Below are 26,964 nucleotides of genomic sequence, written 5' to 3'. Positions count from 1 at the left end.
CCAAGCCTGGTGGTGTATTGTTGTAATCCCTGCTACTAGGAAAGTGGAGGCAGGAACATGGCTAGCCTGGGTAACTTAATGAGAATTCATCTCAAAATAAAAGATAAAAAGACGACTTAGAATACAGTTCAATGTTAGAATGCTTGCTTAACATATAAAAGATCCTGGGTTCAGGCCCTAGTATCACTTTAAAAATAAATAAATAAAATAAAATCACCCAAAATAATGGATTTCACAGTAGAAAGTTCTAGACTTCCTGGTGTGATGAAGCATTTATTTGCTTCTTTCAGATGACATTGAATGACTAACAGCTAAGAGTCCTGTTTCTTTAGCTAAGGTGACACTTAACATGGATGGCATGAAAGACAAGCTACTAGCATCCTTTCTGGGGGATTGATGACTTGATACCTTCTCCTTACCTTATAAATGGTGTACCCTCCAGCTTTATGCCTACCAAAAGTAAGGGACCCTCGCTGGTAGGCAAATGTGCCGTGCTTGTCTGCAGGGTACTGATTTCCTGAAGGGTCCCTTGGTGTATATTTTATGGCTTATTATTTTTTCTTGCTAATTATAATGTGAAGTCTGGGGAGTTCCATGTTTCATATAGTATTTTGATCCTAACAGGGGGCCCCTGGGATTTGGGGAGGACGTACAACAATGTCAGATGAGGTTAATCCATCAGCACAAATTGTGATTTGAATCTTCATAATATGTCAGAGAAAGATTTATCATTCCAACTTCATGAAAAGTGATCTTTTAATTATTTTATGTACAAGTGATTGCTAAGTGTCAGCAAAGATCATTTGACTTGTGAGCCACTTTCCCCCATAGCTTTAAAAACAGAATGCCAGTTCCTAAGGGAGAGGAACATTCAATGTCCAAAGGCCTCATACAAGCTATGTCTACAGTGCCTACCCCTAGATTGTTTTCATGCATTCCTTTCTATGGTCAATTAATTAAATTCGGCTGCTATTGCTTATCAGCATGTAGACCTCAGGATTACTTAGGGTAGGTAGAGTGAGAGCTAGAGACTCTGTTACTGATGGCCATGTACATTGATGGCAACTTGATTCTACAGGCAATGGAAAGCTGTTCAGTGTTAAATGTCTTACAAGACTGGGCAGGCCCTAAGCTGGATGCCAGCGGTGGCTGTCCATCAGCACCACCCAAGAAGCTGTAATGAACACAGACCTGAGTTTGGATCCCCAGAACCCATGTAAAACGTTGATAATCGTGGTCTATAACTGCAACCCTGCACTGGAGGAGAGTGGTAGTGCAGACAGGTGGATCCCTGATGTTCATCAGCCAGCCAGCCAGTCTAGCCAAGTCAATGAACTTGAAGTTCAGTGAGAGAATTTGTCTCAAAAATAAAAAAAAATATGGAGAGTGATGGAGGAAAGATAGTTGATGTATGCCTCTCTTCCACACACATGTGGTTATACACATGCATATACATGCACATACTTATATTGATAAATACATTCACTATACTCATGTGCACATTTACCCATACAAATATGCATACACCTATACCAGCAAGTATATGTTATATATACCATAACACACACACACACACACACACACACACACACACACACACACACACACACACACACGAATGTATATCTGGCTCTAGGTTAGTCTCTCTGGCTTTCATTAGAGTCCCTACTGGTGGGCCATGGGCATGGAGGGGTTTTGTTGTGCACCCAGGGTACAGCAGAGGATAATTGATATGGATACCCTTTCTCCATGGGCTGCAGAGATGCCAGGGATTTTGCTCACTGTGCCATGCAAGGTGGCACATGATCCAGTGGCTTTCCTTATGTTTTCTTCGATAGATTGTCTATCCACTATCTTGACCAGAATGATAGGGTGGACATGCATCCAAATCAGACTCAGTGCTTCGTAGATTTTCAACTGTTTTCCTGGTCTTTCTCATTTTGTCTTTCCATGACCCAGTGAGAGGAGTGCAGTATGAACCCAGCTCCCCAGATGAGGGAAGTGTTGCTTGGAGACCTTAAGTGACGGATGCTGGATTCCACTTCCTAATGAAGTTTTCTGGCCCTGTGCTATTCATTGCTATTCATCCTTGTGTGGGTTACTTTCTGCTAATGAGGTTGGAAGGTTGATTTTTATCATGCACAGATCTCTTCCCGGGATGCTGAAGCAATGGAAGCTAAAGAGCCGGCGATCTCCCAGAGCCTGTGTAATCTCTGTTAGCTTTCTTCTAATTGAAAGGCAAATTACAATAATTATACCACCACGGCCGAGAGCTGTAATTTGATAAACTTTCTCCTTTCATCAGTTCCACACTCGTATCTGATACACGACATCTCTAATCTTCATTGCAGCGTGCAGGGTAAATATTGTCTTCATCCTTTCGCAGATGAGAACACGCAGACTTGAGGAGGTTAAAACACCTGGTCTGCACTAGCTGGAGACAAAACTAGGATGTGAGACTGGTTATATCTCACTTCGCCTATTGCTTCTCCTTCCCCTTGCTCTACCATCCACGGAAGACTTTGCAGGTGCCAGGACATACATTAATTTTAACCTTTTATGAAACATGAACCATCTAGTAAGTGACAAGTGAAGATGCTGGACTTGCAGCCGAGTGCTGGAATCAGTGACAACCCATTTCTGTCGAGGAGAGGAGTCTCAGTCAGCTGTGTCTCGAAGGCCAGGGGACTGCAGGAGTATGCAGTAATTCCTTGAGGCATAGACTGTGCACCCAGGGCATGTCACTGATGGTTATCCTGTGCTCACCTGGCACCAAGGACCCCACAGCCGCTTATAAAATAATCACTCAGAAACTTACATTAATTAAAACTGTATGGCCTAATGGCTCAGGCTTCTTGCTAGCTAGATCTTATATCTTAAATTAACCCATTTCTATAAATCTATACCTTGCCACAGGGCTCGTGGCTTACCGGTATCTTTACATCTTGCTTCTCCTCATGGACTCCTGTCTCTCAGCCTTCCTGTTTCCAGAATTCTCCTCCCTGCTTGTCCCGCCTGTACTTCCTGCCTGGCTACTGGCCAATCAGCACTTTATTTATTAACCAATCAGAGCAACACATTCACAGCATGCAGAGTGATATCCACAGCAAGGACAGGCCCTCCAGAGAGTTGGAAAGCAGCCCTGCCATCTTGCATCAGGCTAAGAAAGATGCCCCCTAAGTAACATCTGTCACCGTGGATAACCCACAGCAGCAGAGGCACAGATGCATCCCCCAAACTGTCCTCCAGCAACCACATTAGGTGGAGCACTTGGGTCCTGTGTGGAGTTCCTGACTGCACAGCTGAAATGGCCCAGTATAGGCTGTGTGTCTAAAGCCCATCTTATACATCTTCAGCTGAATGAGCCCAAATGATCTGATTTTCATTCTGCAGGGAATTGATTTAGTTCCCAGAGAAGGAAGGGTAAATGTCATAGATATTAATGGGGTTGGCGCGGGGGGGGGGGGGGGGGAGGGGCGGGGGGGAGGGAAGAACAAAAGGGGAGTAGATATCTAGATATCGGGGTTCTAGAAATGCCATAGCCTGTGATATGGCCCCCTGGGGTTCACTGAACAGACTGTATGTGAACACTCTCTTCTCGGGTGGGCTGACCAGGTTGCTCAGAAGTGCAGAGTGAGCATTTTGTGTTTCACTGCAGGAGATTTTGCTGACTCAGAGGCACACATTAATCTCTGCTGGGGATGTGCAGAAAATAGCCCAATGAAATCTCCTCCCTGCCCTGGCCTCTCTGCCTCACCTCTCCTTGGCTCTGAAGAAGGGAACTATTGCCTTTGAAAGAGGATGTGTTAGCTGATTATAAGTCAACGATGAGGCCTAAGTTACAGTGTTATAGAACCATGTGATATCAGATGAGAAGAGGATGGAGAACTTCTAGCATTCTCTTCATTTCTAGCCCCAGGAAACAGCCCCATAGAGGAAGTAACTTGATCAAGGTCATGAGTCCTGAAACCAGAACCTGGGCCTCCTTGTTACTGGCTGTCTTAGTTATGGTTTCTATTGTTGTGATAAAATACCTTGACCAAAAGCAGCTTGGGGAGGGAAGGACTTATTCTGTCTTACTGACTTTCTGGTCGCACTCCATTACTGAGGAAAGTCAGGCCAGGAACTCAAGGCAGGAACCTGAAGTCAGAAACTTAAGCAGAGGCCATGAAGGAATACTGCTTACTGATTTGCTCCCCATCATTTGCTCAGCCTGTTTTCTTATATACCCCAGGACCATCTGTGTAGGGATGGCACTGCTCACAGTGGGGTAGGTCCTCCTACATCAGTCATTAATCAAGAAAATGCCCTACAGACTTGCCTATAGAACAATCTCATGGAGGCACTTTCTCCATTAAGAGTTCCTCTTCCCAAATGATTCTTGCTTGTGTCAAGTTGACAAAAACCTAGCCAGATCACTGGCACAGGACTCTTTTTTCTCTACACCCCACCCTCTTGCCTTTGCTCCTAAGAAATAACTATAAAAGCCAGTCAGGTGATCTTTTATCTGCATGATTTCTTTTTATAGGAGACAATATGTGCATAGGATATATTTGGCTGTTTCCAACAGTGGGCTTTGAATTATAAAGGCATTACTTATTTACTGCTCCAGAATTCTCACAGTATGTGCTCCAAGCATTGACTCAGTAACAGGCTGATATCAGGGCTGTGAGGTTCACATCTCCATGAGTGCCTTTGCCATTTCATTAAGGTCACGAGGTCAACATCACAGTTCTAAGATCTCTACCCTGTCCTCAGGATAGTTTTCTAAGCAGAGAGGGGAGAGGGATGGTGGACAGACTCCACTCCCTCTTTCTTCCTTTTTAATCTGCCAGGATGTAGCACTCTGAGGCCTCTGCAACTTGTCTTCTGCTTTCCTTCCCTTGGTTTATCATTGGCAAAAGGACGGGATGAAGACAGCCATCTTAAAAGCTATGAGTCATCCCTGAGGGTTGGGTGTGGGAGAAATTTTTCGTAAAACATATCAATACCTGAAAAAACAAAACCAAACCAAGGTTCCTCTAACAAGAAAGAAGAGAAAGCTGGTGGGAATGCAGTGGACATTGCCACATGCACTCTTTTTTCCAAGGTAGGCTTGATGTCATAGCTGGGCAATGGCACTATCTCTACCATCTTAGACTAGTTGATTCAGCATCCTGACCCTTGGTTTCTTAATCAATGAAATTAATATATCATCAGCACTTCATAAAACGTTTATGAGGATTAAACAAGATAGTGCATAGGGAGGCTGGAGAGATGGCTCAATGGTTAAGAGCACTTCCTGCTCCTGTGGAGAACCCAGATTTGGTTCCCAGTACCCACATAGTAGCTCACAACCATCTGTAACTCCAATTCCAGGGGTTCTGACACTCTCTGGACTCCACAGGCACTAGGCATGCATGTGGTGTGCATGTGTAAATGCAGGCAAAACACGAAATAAAAATAAAGCTTGAAAAAGATGATGCATAGAAAGGCTCAGCAAAATTTCTGGCATATAAGGATTCACTAAATATGAGTTTATACCTGTATTTTCTATATATTTGTTTTTTTGTAATAAGACTCAACATGTATCCATTGTCCTCCAGTTAATAAGACAGGTAAGTCTTTTGCTTCAAGGAGCAAGTATTTTCATGAAGAAATATAACCGTCAAAGACCACTGCCCACCAGCCTTCATTTCTGTCAGGAATGAGGGGAATCCTGGAACTCAATGTACTCGCTTTGTTTTTGAGACAGGGTCTTGTGTAGCCCAGGCTGGCCTCAGACTTGCTTTGTGGAGAGGATGACCTTTGACCTGTCACTCCCCTAGCTCTACTTCCCAGTACTGGGACTACAGGCTTGAACTTATGCATGCCTGGTTTATGCAGTGTTGAAAATTGAGCCCAGGACCTCATGCATGCTAGAAGAGCACTCACAGCCTCAGCCTCACAAACTTAAACTGTTGGTAAGCTTCCTCCCATTTCTTTTTCCATGGTGTTACCAGTCCTGCTACCAAAACCAAGATTAAGTTCGTTATGTTTTTTTGTCCTGTATGTATCAGTCACTCTGGGAGTCCCATGTCTCCTAGGCTGTCCCTTATCACCTACACTCTCACCCACAGGCAATGGTGTACCCCCATTTCCCCTTTCGCCTTCTTTGAAGGCCATTCACCTTCTTTCTGTAACCAAGCTTCTTCTCCCTCAAATTGTTACTTAACTGTAATCCTCAGTGTGATCTGTTTCCTCTTCCACACCCTGCACTCCAGCGCTCTTGCCCCTCATTAAACCCCAAACCACCCTCCCTCTCTCCTGACTGAGAGATGCTGGATTTCAATTTTTTTTTGCTTTGTAGATTCTATTTATATGGATACATAAAATAGAATGGGGCATGGAAGTAGAAGTGTGACTGGGGAAATGATTGGGAATAATGGGGACGGGGAGAGAAGGGAAAGTGGGGTGGACTTGGTCAAAGTCTATGATATACTTGAATAAAAATGTCCCTTGAAAACCTCATTACAACCAGGTGATTGGGGCGCACACTTTTAATCCCAGCACTCGGGAGGCAAAGGCAGGCGGATCTCTGTGAATTTGAGGCCAAATGGATTTTAATCTTTTGTCACCAGGATCTGCCATTTTACCGTTTCCTACACAGTCTTGTAGCAGAAATTCGGTGACATCTAGATCTTAGTGTTCTGGTCCTTTAGGAGTTTGGCTTCAGGCTCAATGTCACATTCCAACACCACAATTCTTGGTAGTTTCAATACTTACTTTCCAGTGCCTTGGCCTCTCTCTTCCTCTGAGTTCTCTCCAACAGACATTTGATGAAGGTGTCTCTGATTGCCCACTTACACTTAGAGCATTCATCAGTGAACTGAGATTTTTATGGTCAGTAATCAGAATCACTGCATACTGCATCGGTTTCCTTGTGCCTGTTTTCCTTTCTCAATTCCCCAGTGCTGGTTGCCTTGGCTTCATCATCAATCGGCTTCTGCATCCTGCAGCTGAATGTGGCTGGTGAGAAACACGCACGGTTGTGTGCTGGCCCTACTAAATTCACAATTAAGGCCCTTCGCAGGCTCTTTGTGCCACTAGCCATTGCCTTTATAAAAAACTATTCATTTTACATACCAACCACAGTTCTCCCTCCCATCCCTCCTCCTGCTCCCCCACCCCCTCCTGTCTCCCCTCTTCCCTACCCCCATCCACTTCTCCAAAAGGGTAAGGCCTCCCATGGGGAGTCAACAAAACCTGGTACATTCAGTTGAGGCAGCACCAAGATTCTCCCCAATGCATCAAGGCTGAGCAAGGCGTCCCTCCATACAGCCATTGCCTTCTATTTCCTTGGTCCATTTCCTCTTCCACCGATGATGGTTGACTCCGATATCTACTCTTTCCCACTTGTCAGGACCTCACTCCCATGCCCACAGTCTGACTCAGGAACTCAGTTTCTCTTTCCCTAAAAATAACAGAAGCAATGGGAAAAAGAACTTCCACAGCTCCTCCTTCCTTGGTTATCTGCCTCCTTGCCTCTGGGCTGCCACCTTTCTCCTGTGACTTGGGGAGGGAACCTAGTCATTTGCACATAGGCTCTCATCACCTCCCATCTCCCGGGATATCACTTTAGAATTCTCACCTTCTATGCCATCAATAGTTTTTTCTTCCTGTGGATTTTTTCCCTATCAGCATCCAGCAAGCTGCAGTTTCAGCAGTGTTTACCCACATATATCTTTTCAAATCCTTTTTTTTTTAAAAGACAACCGACAAATCCAATCCTCTTTCTCTACTCTCCCTTGAACTCACTTGAGCAGGATTCAGTCCCAATCTGCTTCAGATGCTTGCTTTTGCCTAGACCACTAAGGGCTCCTATGTGTTCAACCCAGTGGTTAGATCTTAGTGCTCAACGCCCTGGTCTGGTCACAGCAACTGTCACCATTACTGCCGCCCCCAGCACTCATTAGACCTCTTATCTGTCAACTGTCTCCCATTTCCTATTGCTGCTCACTGGCTGTGCCTTTTCAGCCCCCATCCCTAGGCTCGCTTTGTCTTTCTGACCTTTAAATACTGGGATACTCTAGTGCTCAGTCACACGCGCTGTCTACAGCCACCCATGGCTCTGGAGAGCTCCCTCAGTCTTTATATTAATATTGCTCTTCAAGTGGTGTTACTCTTGATGCACCTTGGAACCCAGCCACTTCACGCCACCTCTGCTGCTTCCGTCTGGACACACGTTGTCAGGGTTACTCACTTGAAATACTGATTGTCATCACTCCACTTGTCGGAAGGAGAGGGTAGGGTGGATGGTTAGTCAGGACAGGCCTCGCAGAACTGAGGCTTGGAGTGTGAGAGGGAACCAATCACATGAAGAGCTGCAAACCGAAGAATGACGACTATGTGTGCAAGTACTAGAGGAGACACCGAGGCAGAGACGTACACAGGACACCAACATCTAGGGGCCACTCAATGTAAACAGCATGCTGAGAGCATTTGTCAGAGGAGTGAAAACAAGGGATTTGACCCATGAGTTACACTTTATTTTAAAAAATATGAGTATTTACTTTATTAGCATACTATTAAAGCACATATCAAACAAGACACATGGGTTCTTAAGCAATAGATAAAAATAACTGTTTTGCTAGTAGAGTATTTTAAAAGCAGAGTTTTATTTAGCAATTCAAATTTTTGTCTCTATTTGAAACTATAATAAGATTGATTATACATAATTCAGCAGTTGTTTGAGGTTATGTGGTGGCTACTCCCTTTAGATGAGACATCTATCTGTCTATCTATAATGTATGTATGTATGTATGTATGTATGTATGTATGTATGTAGGTAGGTATGTATCTATCATCTATCATTTATCTATTTATATATCTATCATCTGTTTTCATATTCTTTAAAAGTATCTCTCTCTCTCTCTGGTGTGTGTGTGTGTGTGTGTGTGTGTGTGTGTGTGTGTGTGTGTGTGTGTGCCAGAGGAAACAGAAGATGGTATAAGATTCCCTGGAGCTAGAGTTACAGGTAACTGTAAGCCACCTGATGTGGGCTTAGGAACTGCATTTGTGTCCTTTGAGGAGCAGAAGGCACTCTTAGCCGCTGAGCCATCTCTCTAGCCTCTGTCTTAGCATGCTTTGGTTTTCCACAGTTCCTCCCATCCACTCCTTATCAACACCTTACTGCTTTGCCCATGTATGTTACTTACCTTGTTCTGTAAACATCTGGTTTTGAAACCTCAAGGTCATGATGTTCAGTTTAGCCTATTTATTTTTAATTTTAGTTTATTTATCATTTGTTTTATTTTAGTTTAGATAGTTAAAAGGATCCACATGACTCCTCTAAGCATGTTTGTGGAAGACCTCTATTTAAAGTCAAGGAATATAGTGGATGAAGAGAAAGAAAGGGCAAGCAAACATTGGAGATCCAAGAGAAACCTAGCCATGGACCTGGCACCAGTTTGAGCTACTCAGATATGCGCAAGAAATGTTAGCTTTGGAAGCAATCAAGGCAGAAAGTGCCCAAAGGGAATGCAGGTCAAGCCAGTTGTCTAACCAGTTGTGTGTGGTCAAGCTAGGTAGACTAAGCCACTATACCACCAAGAACCATCAGACACTAGAGGATCCTAGGAGACTTTCTAACTTTCATGGCATATCATAGATGCCCTTAAGTTGGCCAAAAGTCAGAGGCACATTTTTAAGTGTTCCCAGAGATAAAGGTCGATCCTTTCCTGCTGTAAAACAACCCTACCTGAACACAGGCAGCGCTGACCCCTGAAGAGGCAGCATCTGGTTCAGTCACTGGGTGGAAAAAGTGGCTAGATTCTGGAAGGACTGCTGTGACACAGGCATGAATTTGATTTCTGCCAATTTCTAGTCCCATCACCTTCTGATCACATGGTTAACACTCACCAGTCCTGCCTACTTCTTCTTTCCACCACACTCAAAGTCTAAGTTAGCCACACTCAGACCCTCACCCTCCTTCCAGGATCCTGCTGGACTGCCAGCGTTCTTGCTGAGTTCCTTCTCAGCGCTTTGATCTTACCTTTTCCAAACATGCTGGATTGTGAATTCTCAGAAAGCAGAGGTTATTATTATTATTAAATACTGTTAGAGATTTAATTATTTATTATACTAGCATGTAAACTTTCCTTTTATAGAACCATATTCAGAATTGTTATGTTCTTTAAATTGTTATTTATTCTTGCTATTCTGAGATTGCACTATAATTACATCACTTCCTCCTTCTCTCTCTTATCTCCAAACTCTCTCATATACATCCCATTGCCCTCTTTCAAATTCATGACCTCTTTTCTTTTAAAGTTAATTGTTGTTCCATATATTCCTAAACACTCAAGTATAACCAAGCAGAGCAATTTTGACTTAGTCATCTCCATGTCCTTGTCATGGAATCACTACATGTGGCTTAGCAAACTGCCATGTAGACTTTGGCTCCTTCTCTAGATCTCTTGTCATATTTCAGCTTTACTCCCCAACACTCTTGGACTGTTTCTAGATCTCATCAGACACAGGCTTCAGCCCTCTAAGCAAGGACCACAGCAGCAGTCACAACATAAGCTTAAGACAAAAGGCTGAGGCATTGCTGAATCTCAATGGGTAATGATCATATCTGAGATGTCCATACACAGTGCCCAGAAGAGCTACCAGAGGTGCCATACATCTATGGCTCTGGTGTCACCTCCTCTTATCTGTCTTACCTACAATTATCCTGCATATACAGTACCAAAGGAGAAACCTTGACTTTCTAAGGTATTTCTAGCGTAGTGCTCAAACAAGGCAGTTACAATTTTCCTGCAGTGTCTCCAGGGAATATTCATGATACCTCTTATTTTCAATGTAAGAGAAAACTATAGATGCTCCCAAAGTCCAGGACTAGGGTAAGCCCTGGTTAGACACCTCATAGGGGCTCTGCATCATTTCAGTTATATTTGTTTCTACCATGGCTGACAGTGTGCCTCTCCTAACCAGAGTCATGGCTAGGGATCTGGAGTCTTGGCAGATTATTTCCCTGAGGTTGGAGGTGTGGTGTCCATCCTCTAGGATGATGACTTCTCCAGACTGCCTTATAGGGTCATTAGTTTCCCATAAACATGCTTTCTAGTTTAAAGGTCTGTCATAATACCATGTGTGGAAGCAAGGGGCATCTTTCACTCAAATTCTCCAGTCTGCCTGCAAACCTCTGGGCTTGTTGACCACACTTAGAATCTCGAATTTCCATGAAGCTCAACTCTGTTCTTTCATGGAGCTGTGGCTTGTCTGGAGCTGAGGAGCTCGTGGTGAATGAGTAGACTCCATTCTCAGGTGACAAGTGCCCCACCCCAGCCTTCATCTGCTCCAATAGTCTTGTCTTCTCATAGGCTGTTCCATAATTTGTGGCATTGATGGATCGATCTCTCAACTACATGCTTGGAGTCTTTCATCAGATATTGAAAAATTATTCAAATTTTCTGAAAATTTTGGTTAGGGAGGATTTTGTTTGTTAGTTTTTTGAGACAGGGATTCTCTGTGCAGCCCTGGCTATCCTGGAACTCACTTTGTAGACCAGCCTGGCCTTGAACTCACAGAGATTCACCTGCCCCTTCCTCTTGAGTGCTGGGATTAAAGGTGTGCACCACCATGGCCTGGTGGGAGGAAAATTCTTAACCTCAGTTTTTTCGTGTTATCCCCTCCCCTCACAGTTAGGATGGCCAAGTGAAAATATCACATATCTATTGCCTAGTAAAGTGTCTGGTGCACGTGGGGACTTCAGAGTCACTGGCCTTGTTACTCTTTCTTTTTTCTCCTCTGCTTTAAATGGCCACACATGACACTTAAGGAAATCCCACCTTCTAGTAGACTAGGTAAGACTCATTTACCTAAGCTTATTAATCTTATGAAAGGACACAAAAGCCTAGAGTAGTGATTCCAGATTAGTTTCCACTAGACAGAGTGGAAAGCTAAACCCCTTAGTATGACATACACAAAGTATTAACTCACCTAGAAGTTTCCAAAGATCCAGATAATACATAAATAAAGCACCTGAAAAATTTACCCAGCACTTCTGATTTCGTATAGTGTGAACAGAGATACCTTCATGTTCTTCTATGACTTGAAACCAGCGTAAGAATTCTCTAGAATATTGCCATGTGTATTAGAGTTATTTCTCCCCACATTGATCATTACATGGATCTATAAACCCAAGACTGTAGACCAAGAGGATATCCTCCTTTAAGAGAGTACATTTCAGGGAGAGTGGTGGTGGCTCACCTTTGATCCCAGTACTCAAGAGGCAGAGGCAGGCAGAGCTCTATGATTTTGAGGCCAGCCTGGTCTACAGAGTGAGTTCCAGGACAGCCAAGGCTACACAAATAAATCCTGTCTCAGAGAGACAGAGAGACACAGACACAGACAGACAGACAGACAGACACACACACACACACACATAATAAAAAATGGAAAACACTGTCAGGAATTATCTGTTGTGAATGGTGGGTGGAATGGAGATAATTTAGTTGACAGAGGTTGATTTTTTTTTTTTTAATGTGGGACTATGCTGCTCAGAATCAAATTCAGTCTGGCCTATGCTCTGCAGGCACTTTATCATTGAGCCCAGTGGGTGCTGAATTTTCTCTCCACAAAGTGTGTACATAGAGTGAAATAAATATTTGGAGTGGTTGCAGGGAAAGGGAGTTCAGAGTACTTGTAGGAAAATTATCCCAGTATAATTAGTACATTTAATTTCTATGTATTTTGGCAAGAAACAAAAGCTAGGAATTGCTTCTTCATCCTGGGTTAATTACTAAATTATATGATCATCCATGTAAAGTCCTCTTTTTTTCTCCCCACATCACTCTAAGGAAATACAATCTGATTATACATTTTTTTTTAAATCACATTGCTGCTCCTGCTTAGAAGACATACCCTGTGTGTGGGAAGAAAATCATCTAGCTGGAGAGGAGGTTTTGCTACATACCTAGTCTCTGGAAAGCAATTTGGTCTTCCATGCTGATAACCACAGACTTACTGATCCCCTGTAGCCCATGAGTCTGTTCCTTAGGACCTATTCTAGCAAACAACTAGCCATGCAAACAAGGACATGTGCACCAAGATGTCTTTTCCTAGGTTATGTATGAAGTGGAAAAAAGAGACTCCGGGGCTTCCAGTGCTGAAGTGACTTTGACTCTGTAACTACAGCATGAAATATTATACCTACAGATAGAAGAATCCAACATGCTAACAATTGTCTATGTTAGACAGAAACTATGATGGATAGTTATTTCTTTATCTTTTGTACACTTTGGGGACACTGTTCATGTTTTCCCACGGTGAATATGAATTATGTTTATATATACATTATGGGGGTATTGTTCATGTTGTCCCATGGCGAATATGAATCATTTTTATATTGCGTTATTTATTTATTAAACAAATATTAATGACTTCCTTTTCTGTGGTAGTACTGGGGTGCTGCAAGCCATAGGAAAATGTAATGGAATTCAGCTACTATGACAGAAGCTATTACTTGGAAAGGTCAAGAACTTTTCTGAAGGCCAAGCCATGGCTTAAGAAGTCTTGGTGATATATATATATATATATATATATATATATAGCTACAATGATTTTCTTGTATGCTATGTATGCTTCCAAGAACTCATAACAGTGTATTTTATCTGAAATACCTATCAAATATCCAAGGCCAAACGATCTCCTGAATTAAGGTAAATTAAGCTCAGACCCTCCTTTCTTATACAGCCTTAGTAGTATTTATGTTAACATTATAGACTCTTAACATTTACTAACCACCTCTAGGAATGTAGTTTGAGCAGATAAATTCCCTTTTTCTGATATATTAACCGATTTTAGCTCTTAGTTGACCTCCTCCTTTACCACTCCCCTTTTGGGTTGTGAAAGAAAGCCTGACGGTCACTGCCTGAGGAAAACTCTTGCCTGCCTTTATGACCCTGAAAGAATTCAAACCTGGTGACCTTGCTTTAGCTAGAGCACTGCTATTGCATGAATATATAACTCTAAACCTCAGAGATGGGGAGAGGATTTTGACTGGAGAACTAGATGGAGAACTAGGAGAATGAGATGGAAGACGAGGAGGAGCCAGATGGGGAAGAACAAGATGGGTAAGAATGAGATGAGAAAGACCAAGATGGGGCAGAACTAAGGTGAAATAATTAAGATAGAACTTAGAGGGGACAGCAGATAAATGTCGAGAGAAATCAGGCAGAAAGAAGGTAGGCATGAGAACAGAATAGAAGCTGTGTAGAGGGAGAACTGATCCCTCAGATTTATTCGCCACCGGTAGAGTCTCTTCTGGGACTCTGGGAGAAGGCTATTGAGGGGCTGGATCACCATAGCCCTCGGTACTGGGGATTGAAAATCTATGGCCTGAATGGCACTTTCCTGTTAATGGAGCACCTACTATGTGCCTGCTCTGTGCTAAGTGTGTGACTCACAGTGGAGAATTGGCAGAATTGACAGAACTCCTGCAGGAGTCGACAGTCAAAGGAGTTCAACAAGCCCTGGATGTGAGGATGTCTAATAACAAATAGAGAAGTGTGGAAGGTGAGCAGGGTGACCATGTTTGTTTGGGACAGAGGTCAGCAAACTATGTCCCAAAGTCCGGTCACCTATTTCTACTTGTGCTGCTTAAAGGGATGTACATATTTATTGAAAAGTTTCATTGGTGTACAATAATTACACATATTTATGGGGAACAGTGTGCTAATTTGAGATATGTATGTGATATAAAATTATCAACTCCCGATAATTAGCATTCTTATCCTCTCTTTTCATCCTCTATCTCTCTCTCTGAAGCAGGTCTCATTGTATAGGCCTGGCTGACTTGGAACTTGCCCGGTAGTCTAGACTGGCCTTGAACTCAGACATCTGCCTGCCTCTGCTTCCTGAGTGCTGAGACTAAAGATGTGCGCCACCACGTGCAGATCTTTTCAGTCTTTATAAAATGAACAGAAAGTCCCTGTGAACTATTGGCACCCTCCCATGCTCTAGAACACCGGAACACATCCCTTCTATCTAAGTGTATTTTCATATAAAATACAGATTAAAAAGGAGGAGAAGGAGGCAGTGCAAGCGATAGAGCAAAGACTCGGGGAGGTCTGGGAAGGAATCGCCTGCAAGTAAACGACGTACTTTCTGGCCCTTGGCGGAAAAATTTGGTGAGGTGGATTTAGCACACCAGGGATATCTCTCTAACAGAATGACATTTATAATGGGAACTTAAGAAATGTGAAAGTTGGGTTGGGGAAAAAGTTTTCCCATTTAAGTTTTGTTAGAGAAAACTGAAAAGCATTTTCATCACGGGAAGCTTTATATCGGAACATGGCTCCTTCTCCGGGTCTGGAGGGAGGGAAGTCTATTTAAAGGGCAAACTTCTATAAATAAGTACCCACTGGAACTCTCTAGCCTCCTTTGTGATTCCTCTCATAGATAGTTGGCTTGGTTTGAAAATGCCATCATTTCACCCTCCTTTCCCTGAGCCCTGGCTTCCTAAGACGGTAGCCCACACCCGGCTGCACCGCTAATGACGACAGGGACTTACTGCTTCCACGCTGGGCCCCCGCTCCCTTTCCATCTCATCTCCTGTGTAGCCCTAACAGCTCTGCACGAAGACCACTGGCTGAAGTCTCTAAAGATGTATCTGGGTTAGCCACGGCTGTGTTGCTGGTAATTGTGCACAGTGTGACAACGTCTCTGTTCCCTCCGCCGTGGCTGTCACTGAAGACTGCTTTCTTCTCCACGCTGCAGGGGCATTCCAGGTCTTTGATGTGTTCTCACCAGCTGAAAGCTGTGCCCTCCTGGCCATATCCACCCTCATTGACATTATCAGCTCCACTCTTCATGTAGTAACCGCAATTTGTAATTTCCTTAGAAAGACTCGGTGTGCTGGGGGACGGTTCCCTGATCTCCAGCAGCCTGTGGAATGGAATTGAAGGATGAGAGTTTCCATCCTTCTAAGGAGTCTCTCATCTGCTTCGAGATAAAATAATTTTTGATAACTCCACTGTGCTCTAATTTTCCAAATTTATTATCTTAATTTCTCCAGCTAAAGACAGGTTCTAAATGAGTTTAGTAGCACTGTCATTTCAGAGGCGTCGTTAATTTCACATTTCTCTTCCCTGGAGGATAGGCTCGTTTTTCTTCCACTCCTCCTCCTCCACCCTCAATTCAGAAGCTCAGCTTGCTCTTTCTGGTGCCGCCCTTGGCTTGGACAGGGAGGTTTGCAGGTGAAAGCACCAGGCAAACCAGGGATGCAGTGATCACAGACCCCCAGCCAGCATCAAGTGTCTGGGAAAGGCATGAGCTTCTTGGAGCTAAACCTTTATCTGATAAAATGGTATGCGTATGTGAGTGTGTGTGTGTGTGTGTGAAATTTAACATCTAATTTCTAAGATTTGCCCATTTCCTGGTGAGTGCAGATCAGTCAGGGAATAGCAAGGACACCAATGTCACACCAGCTGTCTGAAAAGACAGACTTGGATGTAAAAGATTACTAAGTGGGTAAGTGAAATGTTTTTTTTTTTTTTTTTTTTTTTTTTTTAAAGCATGGCTTCGGTGGTAAGAGGAGGCTGTAGCTAGCACCTGTGGGACTGCAGACATGGAGAGAAGGTACCGGAACTGTTATAATTAAACAGATCAGAGGAGGGCTACCCTGGAGCTGTGTCTCAGAAGAAGGGTCCCCCCGGATGGCTCACCCTGGTGTGAGAGGGGAAGATGGGGGCACAGTGGGGCTTCTGCTAATTGGATTCCGCTGCTACCCTGGAGGCATTGCTGCTGTCAGAGTGACAGTGATCAAACCATCAGGGGCTCAACAGGATGGAATGACGAGGACCTCCCTCTTCTCTTCAAGTCGCTGTCTATCATCCTCTGTAGGAGGACTTAGAATTAAGCAGTAGCAAGTAAGATCCAGAATAGCTTTGGAGCCGGGAGACAAGAGCTTAATGCCTGGCACAGTTTTCACTTATGGGATATCAAATGTGGAACCTGGAAGCCGCTTCCGGTTAAAAGCCTGCCTTGTGTGGTCCTCCTTAGTTTAATTAGACATCTGTGTTTAGACTTATGTTTAATTTTTATACATTTTTAAATTTATTTTTTAGTGTGTGTGTGTGTGTGTGTGTGTGTGTCTGTATGTGTTGCCATGGCATGCCTATGGACATCAGATGCCACCTTGGGTAATTCAGCTCTCTCCTTCCACCTTGTGAGTCATGGAGCTTGACTTCAAGTTGTTCGGCTTGGTGTAAGCATCCTTTCCTTCTAAGGCATCTCATGAGGCTTGTTTTTAACCTGGAGAGCTTCTAAGTGAGAAGTCTACAGAGCCTCAGCTTTCATGATTTGTATCTCTTTTTTTTTAAGTGTTGGAAGATGGCTGAGAGTTCATCAAACAGTTTGTGAATGAGGCAGCTAAGGCCCCTCCCACGCAAGAAGGCAAGAGCTTTTTCTTCAAAACCATACACTTGGTAAATGAAATCCCTGGGTTCTGAGGCCAGTGTTCTCACTGTTATTAAAGGAGGCCAATCCTTTTGCTATTCAAAGTCTTGTTTCTGGACCATTAGGGCCGGCCTCACCTGAGAGCTTCTTAGAGATGTAGGAACTCAGGTTCCCTCCTCTGTCACGCACACAGACACAGAGCTCTTTATGATGATGTCCTACACTTTAGCACATTAACTATACTCCATTCACACTCAGCTACAAGCCAGTGGTTGCCCAGGCATACCAGAGTTTCTTTTCGCCTTCCTGGATTTGCATGTGTCACTGGACGTTGTCTTGTGTGTGTATGATTATGACGTGTGGGGGCGTACATGTGTGTGCATTCAAGTATATGAGTGCAGGCATGTGTACGCACACATGTTCATACTATGCTGTGTATATGGAGATCAGAGGACAAACTGGACTTCCACCTTGTTTGATACAAGGCTGTTTTGCTGTTTTCTACTGCCCATGGCAGGCTAGCTGGCCCATGAGCTTCTAGAATTCTGAATCTGTTTCCCATCTGGGATTACAAACATACACTTTCATGTTGGTTTTGGATATGTGAAATCAGATCTTTATGCTTGTATGAAAAACATTTTACTCACTGAGCCATTTTCCCAGCCCCAGGCACAGTCTTTAATGCCCACTTCAAGAAGAGCAGAGTATTTCTCTCTTATAAGCCTTCCCACACGGAGTGAAATTCCTTTTCCATGTTTTAATAATACTTGACTCATACATTTTCTCACTTGGTGATGATCATATATTTTATTGTTTATCTCCTTGGAATGAAGGAACTATTCCCCACTTAGCAGGTCATCCTGGAGGTGAGTAATGAAGAAGAATGGACTAAAAGAGAGACAAGATATCTAGCCAATATTTGTCTACAAGGAGCAGTAACGTGTAATAGCTGCAGGCTCATTTTTTCAAAGATAGGCAAAACTGATAAACTTTTAGCTGACCTAAGGAAAAAGACAGGAGACTCACAAAAAGAAATAGAAGAGGAAACATTACAGCTGACACTACAGAAATATAAAAGGTAATAACAGACCACTGTGAACAAGTGTGTGCCAACAAATTAGATAACCGAGAATAGATAAACCCATAGAAACATACTGCTAAGACCAAATCACAAGAAACAGGAAATCTGAAGAGACTAAACATCAGTAGAGAATGAATCAGTAATCAAGTGCTTGTCAATACAATAGAAACTACGGTTTGATGTCTTCACCAATGAGTCCTACCAAATAGCTGAAGAACTAATGGCAATCTTTCTTAAACCCTTTCCCCAAATTTTAAGCATCTCGAAACTCACTTTTAAGAAGCCAGCATCACTATGGTACCAAAGTCATGCTATGAGGTAACCCCCCAGCGACCACTGCACAGACTCTCTCAAAGCTGAAAGAAAACTCTTTATTTGCTGACTAGCAGCTGCATGCAGGAACTTGCCCAAATCATGCAGCCCCGAGCCTTCAGCTTTTGATGTTTTTTTTGCACAAAACCCACATCCTGGTTCATACACTTCAGCCCGCAAGAAAAGTTAGAAAGAGGCAAAACTACAAAACCTAAAAAAGCAAGGTTGGTACAGTTAGGGAGCTTCCCGGCTCCATCCTGACAACATCGGCTGAGCCTTTTTTCCTGTTTTGGCAACCACTGCTGCCTCTGTGCCAGGCCACAAGGCCTGAATGGTGTTTCTATCATGGAGACAACTGTGCTAAAGTCTGAGGGCCTGCTACAGCCAAAGAAAACTCAAGGAAAGATTATCAGGCCAATGTCCCTGATAAGCCTTGATAGAAACATTCTCAACAAAATATTCCCAAATCAATATGACAGCAAATTTGGAAGATAAATACAATATGATCAAGCAGAGTTTTTTTTTTCCTTGCGATGCAAAGACAGTTCAATATATGTGTTTTACTTAGGGTTTCTATGGATATGATGAAACACTATGACCAAAAGCCACTTGAAGAGGAAAGAGTGGATGTGGCTAATGCTTCCACAACCATAGTCCGTCACTGAAGGAAGTCAGGACAGGAACTCAAACAGGGTGTGTACCTGGAGGCAGGAGATGATGCAGAGGCCATGGAGGAGTGCTGCTGACTGGCTTGCTCCTCATGGCTTGATCAGCTTGCTTTCTTATAGAACCCAGGACCACCAGCCCAGGGTAACACCATCCACAGTGATCTGGACCTTCCCACATCAACCACTAACTAAATATATATTTAACATTTATTAAATTTTTAATTTTATTGAAAAATTAATATTTATTAAATATTTATTAAAGCAGGGTTGTAAGCTCACAGCCTGATCTTAAGGAGGCGTTTTCTGAATGGGGATTTCCTTCTCTCAGATGACTACAGATGTGTCAAGCCGACACAAAGCTATCCAGTACAACGATTAAAAATTTACAGCAAATCAGGTGAAGAGGGAAGGCACATCACCGTATTAAAAGTTGTGAGTGAAGAGCCCAGAGGCAGTATCATGCTTAATAGTGAAAACTTCCTAGGGTTACCAGGAAATAGGTCAGGATGCTCTCTACTCCTGTCGCTTAGTACTGGAATGTTGTAGTCAGAGCATTCAGGCAAGAACACTAAATGAGCGCCATCTAAATTAGGAAGGAAGAAACGAAAGCATCTGTTTGCTGATGGAATAACCCTATAGCAAAAACAACAAAATAAAACATCCAAACAAACAAACAAAAAATAAAACAACCCTAAACACCATAAAAGCAACTTGTTATAACTAATGAACAAATTCAGTTAAGTATGGGGAATCCATATGCAAAAATCAGTAGTCTTTCTATTTGTGAAAAATGAGGTATCTGAAAAAAAAAAAAGAAATTCAAATCAATGCCATTTACAGTAGCACCAACAAATACTTCAGAATACATTTAAGCAAGGTCAGAGAGGAGCCATACACTAAGCTCTGAAACACTGAAGGAGATGTTGTAGATGACACCAGTAAGTGGGAAGGTATCTCTTGTTCACAGATTGAAAAAGCTGACACTGTTAAAATCCTCATACGATCTACAACGCAATCCTTATCAAAATTCCAGCGGCATTTTTTCTCAGTGTTAAGAAAAAAGTGTAAAGTTTGTATGGAACACAAGACACTGAATAGCCAAAGACATCTTGAGATAAAAGAACAAAGTCGGTGATATCACACTACCCCTACTTCATTTATGTTTCAAAACTATAAAGATTGAAGCAGAATGGTACTGGCACAGAAATAAAGAACCGACGGAAGAGAATCATAACCTAGCAATAAAAACAAAAATTTGCCGGGCGGTGGTGGCGCATGGCTTTAATCCTAGCACTCGGGAGGCAGAGGCAGGTGGATTTCTGTGAGTTCGAGGCCAGCCTGGGCTACCAAGTGAGTTCCAGGAAAGGCACAAAGCTACACAGAGAAACCCTGTCGCGAAAAACCAAAACAAACAAACAAACAAAAACAAACAAACCCCCAAAAATTATGGTTGATTGGTCTTTTAAATGTATATATTTAAATTTACTTAATGTGAATAGGTGTTTTGCCTGCATTACATGTGTGCCTGGTCCTGGTACCTGAGAAGGTCAGAAGAGGGTATTGGGTCCCCTGGAACTGGAGTTACAGATGGTTTTAAGCTACCGTGTGGGTGCTGGGAATTGAACCCAGGTCCTCTGGAAGAGCAGTCAGTGCTTTTATTCACTGAGACATCTCTTCAGCGCCATGGTGGATTGTTCTTTGGGAAAGATGCCAATAAAATGGTACAAGGGCAGGACAGTGTGGTGAATAAACAGTGTGGGTGAACAAGAGATACCCACATGCAGAGGAGTGAAATGGGACTCACCACACATTGTCATCAGTTATATAACTGTATTTCTCTAAAGAAGTTCAAACACTGAGCTTGAAAAATGTTGCTCATGGGTGTATGTCAGTCAGTTGATGCTATTGCCAATTGCTGTTTTACATTACATTATTTTTTTTCCTTTGCCACGTTTCCCATACAATTTACCCTGGAAAGTCTCTCTTTAAACCTCACATCTCATGTGAGGGCCTTTAAAGTACAATTTTCTTGTTTAAAGGTGAAATTGCAGTGTTTTCTCATCTATGGATTGTGAGGCTAAAATAGAAGCCTTTAGAATGGTATGATAATCCTAAATTTTGGTCAGTCTGTCTTGATACGTACACATGTGTACATAAGCTTATTGTTTTGTTACAATAGTAGCATGCGTAGAAAATCCCCTTTGGAGAGTTGCTGATGTGCCATGGGGAATCATGTTCCATCCCCCATTAAAAAATGTGGTTGACATGGGATTTCTAAGACGAGCAAATTGAACATCGGGTGACCGATGCTCACAACCAGCACCAGGCTGGTCTCTCAAATTCATGAATTATTTTATTACAGAGCCTGAGGTTGCTCTCTAAAGTCCTCTCTTCTCTCTTTACCCCCTGTCTTTTTCTTCTTCACAGGGCTGATAGTCTACCTGGGAATGATGGCAGGAGCCTTCATCCTGGGGGGTCTGGCCGATAAGCTGGGCAGGAAGAGAGTCCTGAGCATGTCCTTGGCCATCAACGCCTCCTTCGCCTCCCTCTCCTCCTTTGTGCAGGGATATGGAGCCTTCCTCTTCTGCAGACTCATCTCAGGCATAGGGTATGCACCGGCTCTCTGCCACAAGTCCCTCTCCTCTGGCCTCTAGGCACATGTGATAGCTCACGGAGCACTCGGATTAAATGTTTTTGTTTGATTTTTAAAGATACGACATTAAAGTTAAGGGCAGACAAGAGGGCTCAGTGGGTGAAAGTGCCCGCCACCAAGTCTGATGACCTGAGTTTAATGCCTAGAATGTACATGGTGGAAGCAGAGAATCAACTCCCACAAGTTGTCATCCAACCCCTATGTATCATACCATGTCTTGTGTGTGCATGTATGCACATGATAAACAAACAAACAAACAAATAAGTAAATTAATTAATACAATAACTTTTAAAAATGCCAAACAACCCAAGATTGCTTTCCAAATGTAGGGGAAGCCTGGTCATTGCTGGTCTTCTAAATTAATGGGCTTTTCACCAGAGTCTAAATGTGCAGTAGAAGGCAATTTGGTTTCTGTTGTGACCTTTTGTTAGTATATTTATTACTTGATGGCCTCTTTCTGGTGTTTTCTTTCTTCAGTATTGGGGGCTCCCTGCCAATTGTTTTTACCTACTTTTCCGAGTTCTTATCACGGGAGAAACGAGGTGAACACCTTAGCTGGCTGGGCATCTTCTGGATGACTGGGGGCATCTATGCATCTGCCATGGCCTGGAGCATCATTCCACACTACGGTGAGCCACTGACTTAAGATAGCTTCCAAGTTCTCTGTTTCTATGGCAACTGCATCAGATAAATACCTGACCTCAACCTTATTCTCTATCTTGTACAGTTTCTGCATGTGATTTTTTTTTAAAAAAGAAGAATTTAAAATGTTGAAGACAAATTGTTAATTTCAATTTAGAAACAATGTCATCCCTTCCCCTCTCCTTTTTTCACTCTTTCTCCTCCCCCACCCTCTTCTATCCCTCTCTTTTAAATTCTTTTACTTATGTCTTGGAGTGTGTTCTCATGTATGTATCTGGGAAGGTTAGAAGGCCACTTGGGAGATTCAGTTTTCTACGCACACGACCTTAATTTTCTCTAACCCTCTTCACTTCAGCGAGTCAGGCTTTGGGAGTCCCATTTTACAGATGAGAAATGTCACAAAAGTTGAGAGAAATGGCTGGCTTACCCAAGGTGACACTCCAGAGATAGGATAGGGCTGGAAGCCTGATGTTCCTCTAGGTGCAGCCCACTTCTTACACACTTTCCATTTTTTCTTTCTTTTCAAATTTTGAGTAGCATACAGAACAATGGGTTTCATTCTGGCATCTTCACACTTAGGTGTTATTTTTACTTGTCTTGTGAATTCCCCTCCCCTTGACCCTCTTCCTTCTGTTGGCTGGTTCCTTTCCCCTAGTTCCTTATCACATGCATTCCATGGCTCTCTTTGGTCTTCCTCCTTTCTCATGATCCACATACATATAAACGCACACATGCATGCACACACATACATGCACATACATATATACATGTAAACACATATAAGCACACACATATAAACACACATGCACACACGTTTTCTTTTCTCTAGTCACCTTTTTCCTTTTCTATTTTAATTTTGAATTCTTGATATTATAACACAATTACATTATTTCTTCCTCTCTTTCTTCCTCCAAACCTTTCCATGTACCCACTTGCTGTCTCTCAAATTCATGGCCTCTTTTTCTTTAATTTTTGTTACATGTGTGTGTTTCTAAATATGACTACAACCTTTTTGTTCCATACAATGTTTCTTGTATGTATATATTTCAGGGTATGTGTAACAGAAAGTATGAGTTCTTTGTCTTTCTGGTTTATTTCACTTAATGCAGAGATTTACAGTTACACCAATTTCCCTGCAAATGTCACAATTTTTTTCTTTATGGATGCATAATTGCCATAGTGTATACGTTCCACATTGCCTTCATTCCATCCATCTGTTGATGGACATGTAGGTTGGGTCCATTTCCTGGTTATTATGGATATTGTAGAATAACATAGATGTCTGAGTGTATCTGTGGTGTGCCTACTTAGAGTCCTTCGGGCATGTATCCAGGAGTGGGAGAGATGGGCTGTATGGTAGGTCTGTTGCTGTTTTAAAGCAAGTAAATACTGATTTCTATAATAGGCAATCAAAGTAACATTCCCATCATCCGTGAAGCAGGTTCCTCTTTGCCTACACTATTGTCAAAATTTGTTCTTGTTGTTTTTCTTGAATCTCAAAGAGATTTTAATATGTGGCTGAGGATGTTGAACACGTTTTCTGGTACTTATTGGTCATTTGTTCTTCTTTTAAGAATGATCCATTCAGTTTATTAGCCCATTAGTTACCTGGATGATTTGGGTTTGTTGATGATTACTTAACCGGATGCTTGGTTCTGTATGTACTCTAATATGACTCTGCTGTCTGGTGTGTAGTAAAAAAGAGATTTGTGTTCTGCAGGCAGTCTCTTCTCTTCAGTGCTTTTTTCCTTTTGTTGTGCCAACCCTTTAATTTTGTATGACTCACTTGTCAGCTCCTGGGATTGTTGGGTCCTTTTCAGGAACTCCCTGCTGATGCCCACATCCTCAAGTATTTTACCTGTTTTCCTCTAGCAGGTTTATGTGTCTCATTGAAGCCTTTGATCATTTTGAATTGACTTTTGTGCAGGTTGAGAGGTGTGGATCCAGTTTCTTGTAGAAACTTGTGGAAATTGAGTTTTCCAAGCCCAATTTGTTTAAAAAGCTGTCTTTCCACCAAAGTACGCTTTTGATGTATTTGCCAAAAATCAGGTTGCTGTAGCTAGCTGTGTGGGTTTGTTTTCTGCGTCCGGTTATTGGGACGTGGTAACGCTGCTGACTGTTGTGTATTGATGTTTGTATCCTGACACTATGCTGAAACACTCCACTTTCATGCCTGATGTCATTCTTGTTTGTCCACAGAAGGGAAGCAGTACATGGTCATTTGTTCAGCCAGGACAATTTTATTATCCCCAATAGGTAAAAAAACAAACAAAAAAAAAACAAAAAAAAACAACAACAACAAAACTGTAATCTCTGCAGAGACCTGGCAACATTAACTTTACTCCCAGTTTTGTTGAGAGTTAAATGGGGGGGGGGGGAGAAACAGCAGTTTTAGATTTTATGAAGTCTTTTGAGTATTCTAGTAATGTCATCAGCATTCTTAGAAAGCTTCCCCCCAACCGGCACCCCAAATGTTGATTGAAAAGTCTAGGCTCTGTAGTGCTCTAAAATCCTGCAGAGTAGTACGGAGAGCAGGTCATTGGCTGTAAGCTCTTCTCTACGTGCCATTTTCTTGTTTTAAATCTGACTCGGCCGTGTGCACTGAGCTCAGGGAGGCCAATGCGCGACTTCGTGAGAAGCGGCTGCAGTCTTGATGACTCTGCTGTGTTAGTGGGGGTGGTAGTGGGTGCATGACTGTGAGAAACAAAGATCCCGAGTTTCCGTGGTTTAGCACAGTAGAAGATGCTTCCTCCTAAGTCAGGCTGATGTTTCTGGTGTGTAGATGGCTCTGCTCCATCAGCAGTTTGGGGGCTCACATCATGCAATTCCATGATCTTTAAAGATGACTTGCAGCACATTATGGTTTCAGTGTTAAATGTCCCTCACGGACTCCTATGGTTTGAACAGCTGGTCTCCAGCCGGTGGTGCTGTTTAGTAAGGTTGTAAACCTTTGGGACATGGAGTCTAGCTGGTAGACATAGGTCCATGGGGCAGGCTAGAAGCTCCTAGCCTGGACCAGGGTCTGGTTTGAGCTCTATGCTTCCGGGTTGCTGATGTGACCAGTCATCTTACATTCCTGCTGTCACAGCTGTCGACTGTCCCCATCATTCCTTCTCTGCCATGATGCATTATGGTTCTTGAGTTGTGAACCAGAATAAAAGCTTTCTCTCTTATTCTGTCACAGGGATGTAAAAAGTGGCTCCTCAAGTCTTCTTCTTGAGGAACATGGGCAGTTCTGCGCAGGATTTCTAAGGCCACGTCGGGAAATGGAGTGTATCACCTCCACTCACATTCTGTTGTCCCCATATCTGTGGTGTAACATGCTACTGGGTGTTGGGAAACACAGGCCAGCCGGGAGTCTAGCTCTGCATAGTGAGACAGTTGTGCAGCATGATCTGCTTAAGGGGCCCCCTGGCAGTAGGATCAGAACCCGTCCCTGGTGCATGAGCAGGCCTTTTGGAGCCCACTTCTATGATGGGACACCTCGCACAGTCTTGAGGCAAGGGGAGAGGCTTGGACCTGCTTCTACTAAATGTACCTCCCCATGGGAGGCCTTACCTTCTTGTAGGAGGGAATGGGGGGTCGGGAGGGAGGGGGAGGCTGGAGGGGTAGGAGGAGGGAAGAGTGGGATTTTTGCTATGTAAAATGAATAAAAATGTTTTTCTTTTAAAAAAAACAACCCAGCAACTTAGGATCAAAAAAAGAAAGGAAAAGAAAATAGAAGAAAGGGGTTTGGGGACCATCAGTTAGTTGTGGCCATTCTAACCCATCTGATAACAGAGGACATGAGCAGAAGAAGCATGTCCCCAACTCAGACAGCGAGCAGAGAGGCGTGACTTCCTCTGATTAGGTCGGCTTGAGACCTGCTCTCATATCAACCAGTCACCATACCCTGGAAGACGCAGGTCCTGGGTGGGTGAGAAGCACTTCCCTCCTCACCCACGGAATTACAGGGTGGTTCGTCTTACCCATGTCACATGTCAGGCACACAGTGGGGGGGTGGGGGGGGGAGAAAGGGCAGGACTGGATGCTGCAAGAGGAGAGGTGGGTTGCAGTAATCATTACAACCTGCACTAGTTTGCAAATCTTCACACACACACACACACACACACACACACACACACACACACACATCTAAATGCCTGGTTTCTTTTTTAAGGCAGGATTTCATTTTGTGGCCCCGG

At 43.0% G+C, this 26,964-nt stretch overlaps 1 protein-coding gene across 4 annotated transcripts in view; it reads left to right on the top strand.

Annotated features, from left to right (window-relative positions):
• Positions 1 to 26,964, top strand: part of Sv2b (synaptic vesicle glycoprotein 2B) — a 190,296-nt gene that overhangs the window by 123,824 nt on the left and 39,508 nt on the right. For 3 of the 4 annotated variants that reach the window (XM_076545192.1, XM_015996650.3, XM_006970049.4), the window contains exons 3-4: positions 21,913 to 22,093; positions 22,616 to 22,767. The exons of the other annotated variant lie outside the window; for it this stretch is intronic. In XM_076545192.1, the coding sequence (XP_076401307.1) occupies positions 21,913 to 22,093; positions 22,616 to 22,767 (333 nt within the window). The remainder of the gene's footprint in view (positions 1 to 21,912; positions 22,094 to 22,615; positions 22,768 to 26,964) is intronic. 4 annotated transcript variants of the gene reach the window in all.

Source organism: Peromyscus maniculatus, chromosome 1, assembly GCF_049852395.1.
Source record: "Peromyscus maniculatus bairdii isolate BWxNUB_F1_BW_parent chromosome 1, HU_Pman_BW_mat_3.1, whole genome shotgun sequence".
NCBI lineage: Eukaryota > Metazoa > Chordata > Mammalia > Rodentia > Cricetidae > Peromyscus > Peromyscus maniculatus.
Note: the sequence above shows the minus strand (reverse complement) of the source record. Positions and strands in the feature narration are given on the sequence as shown.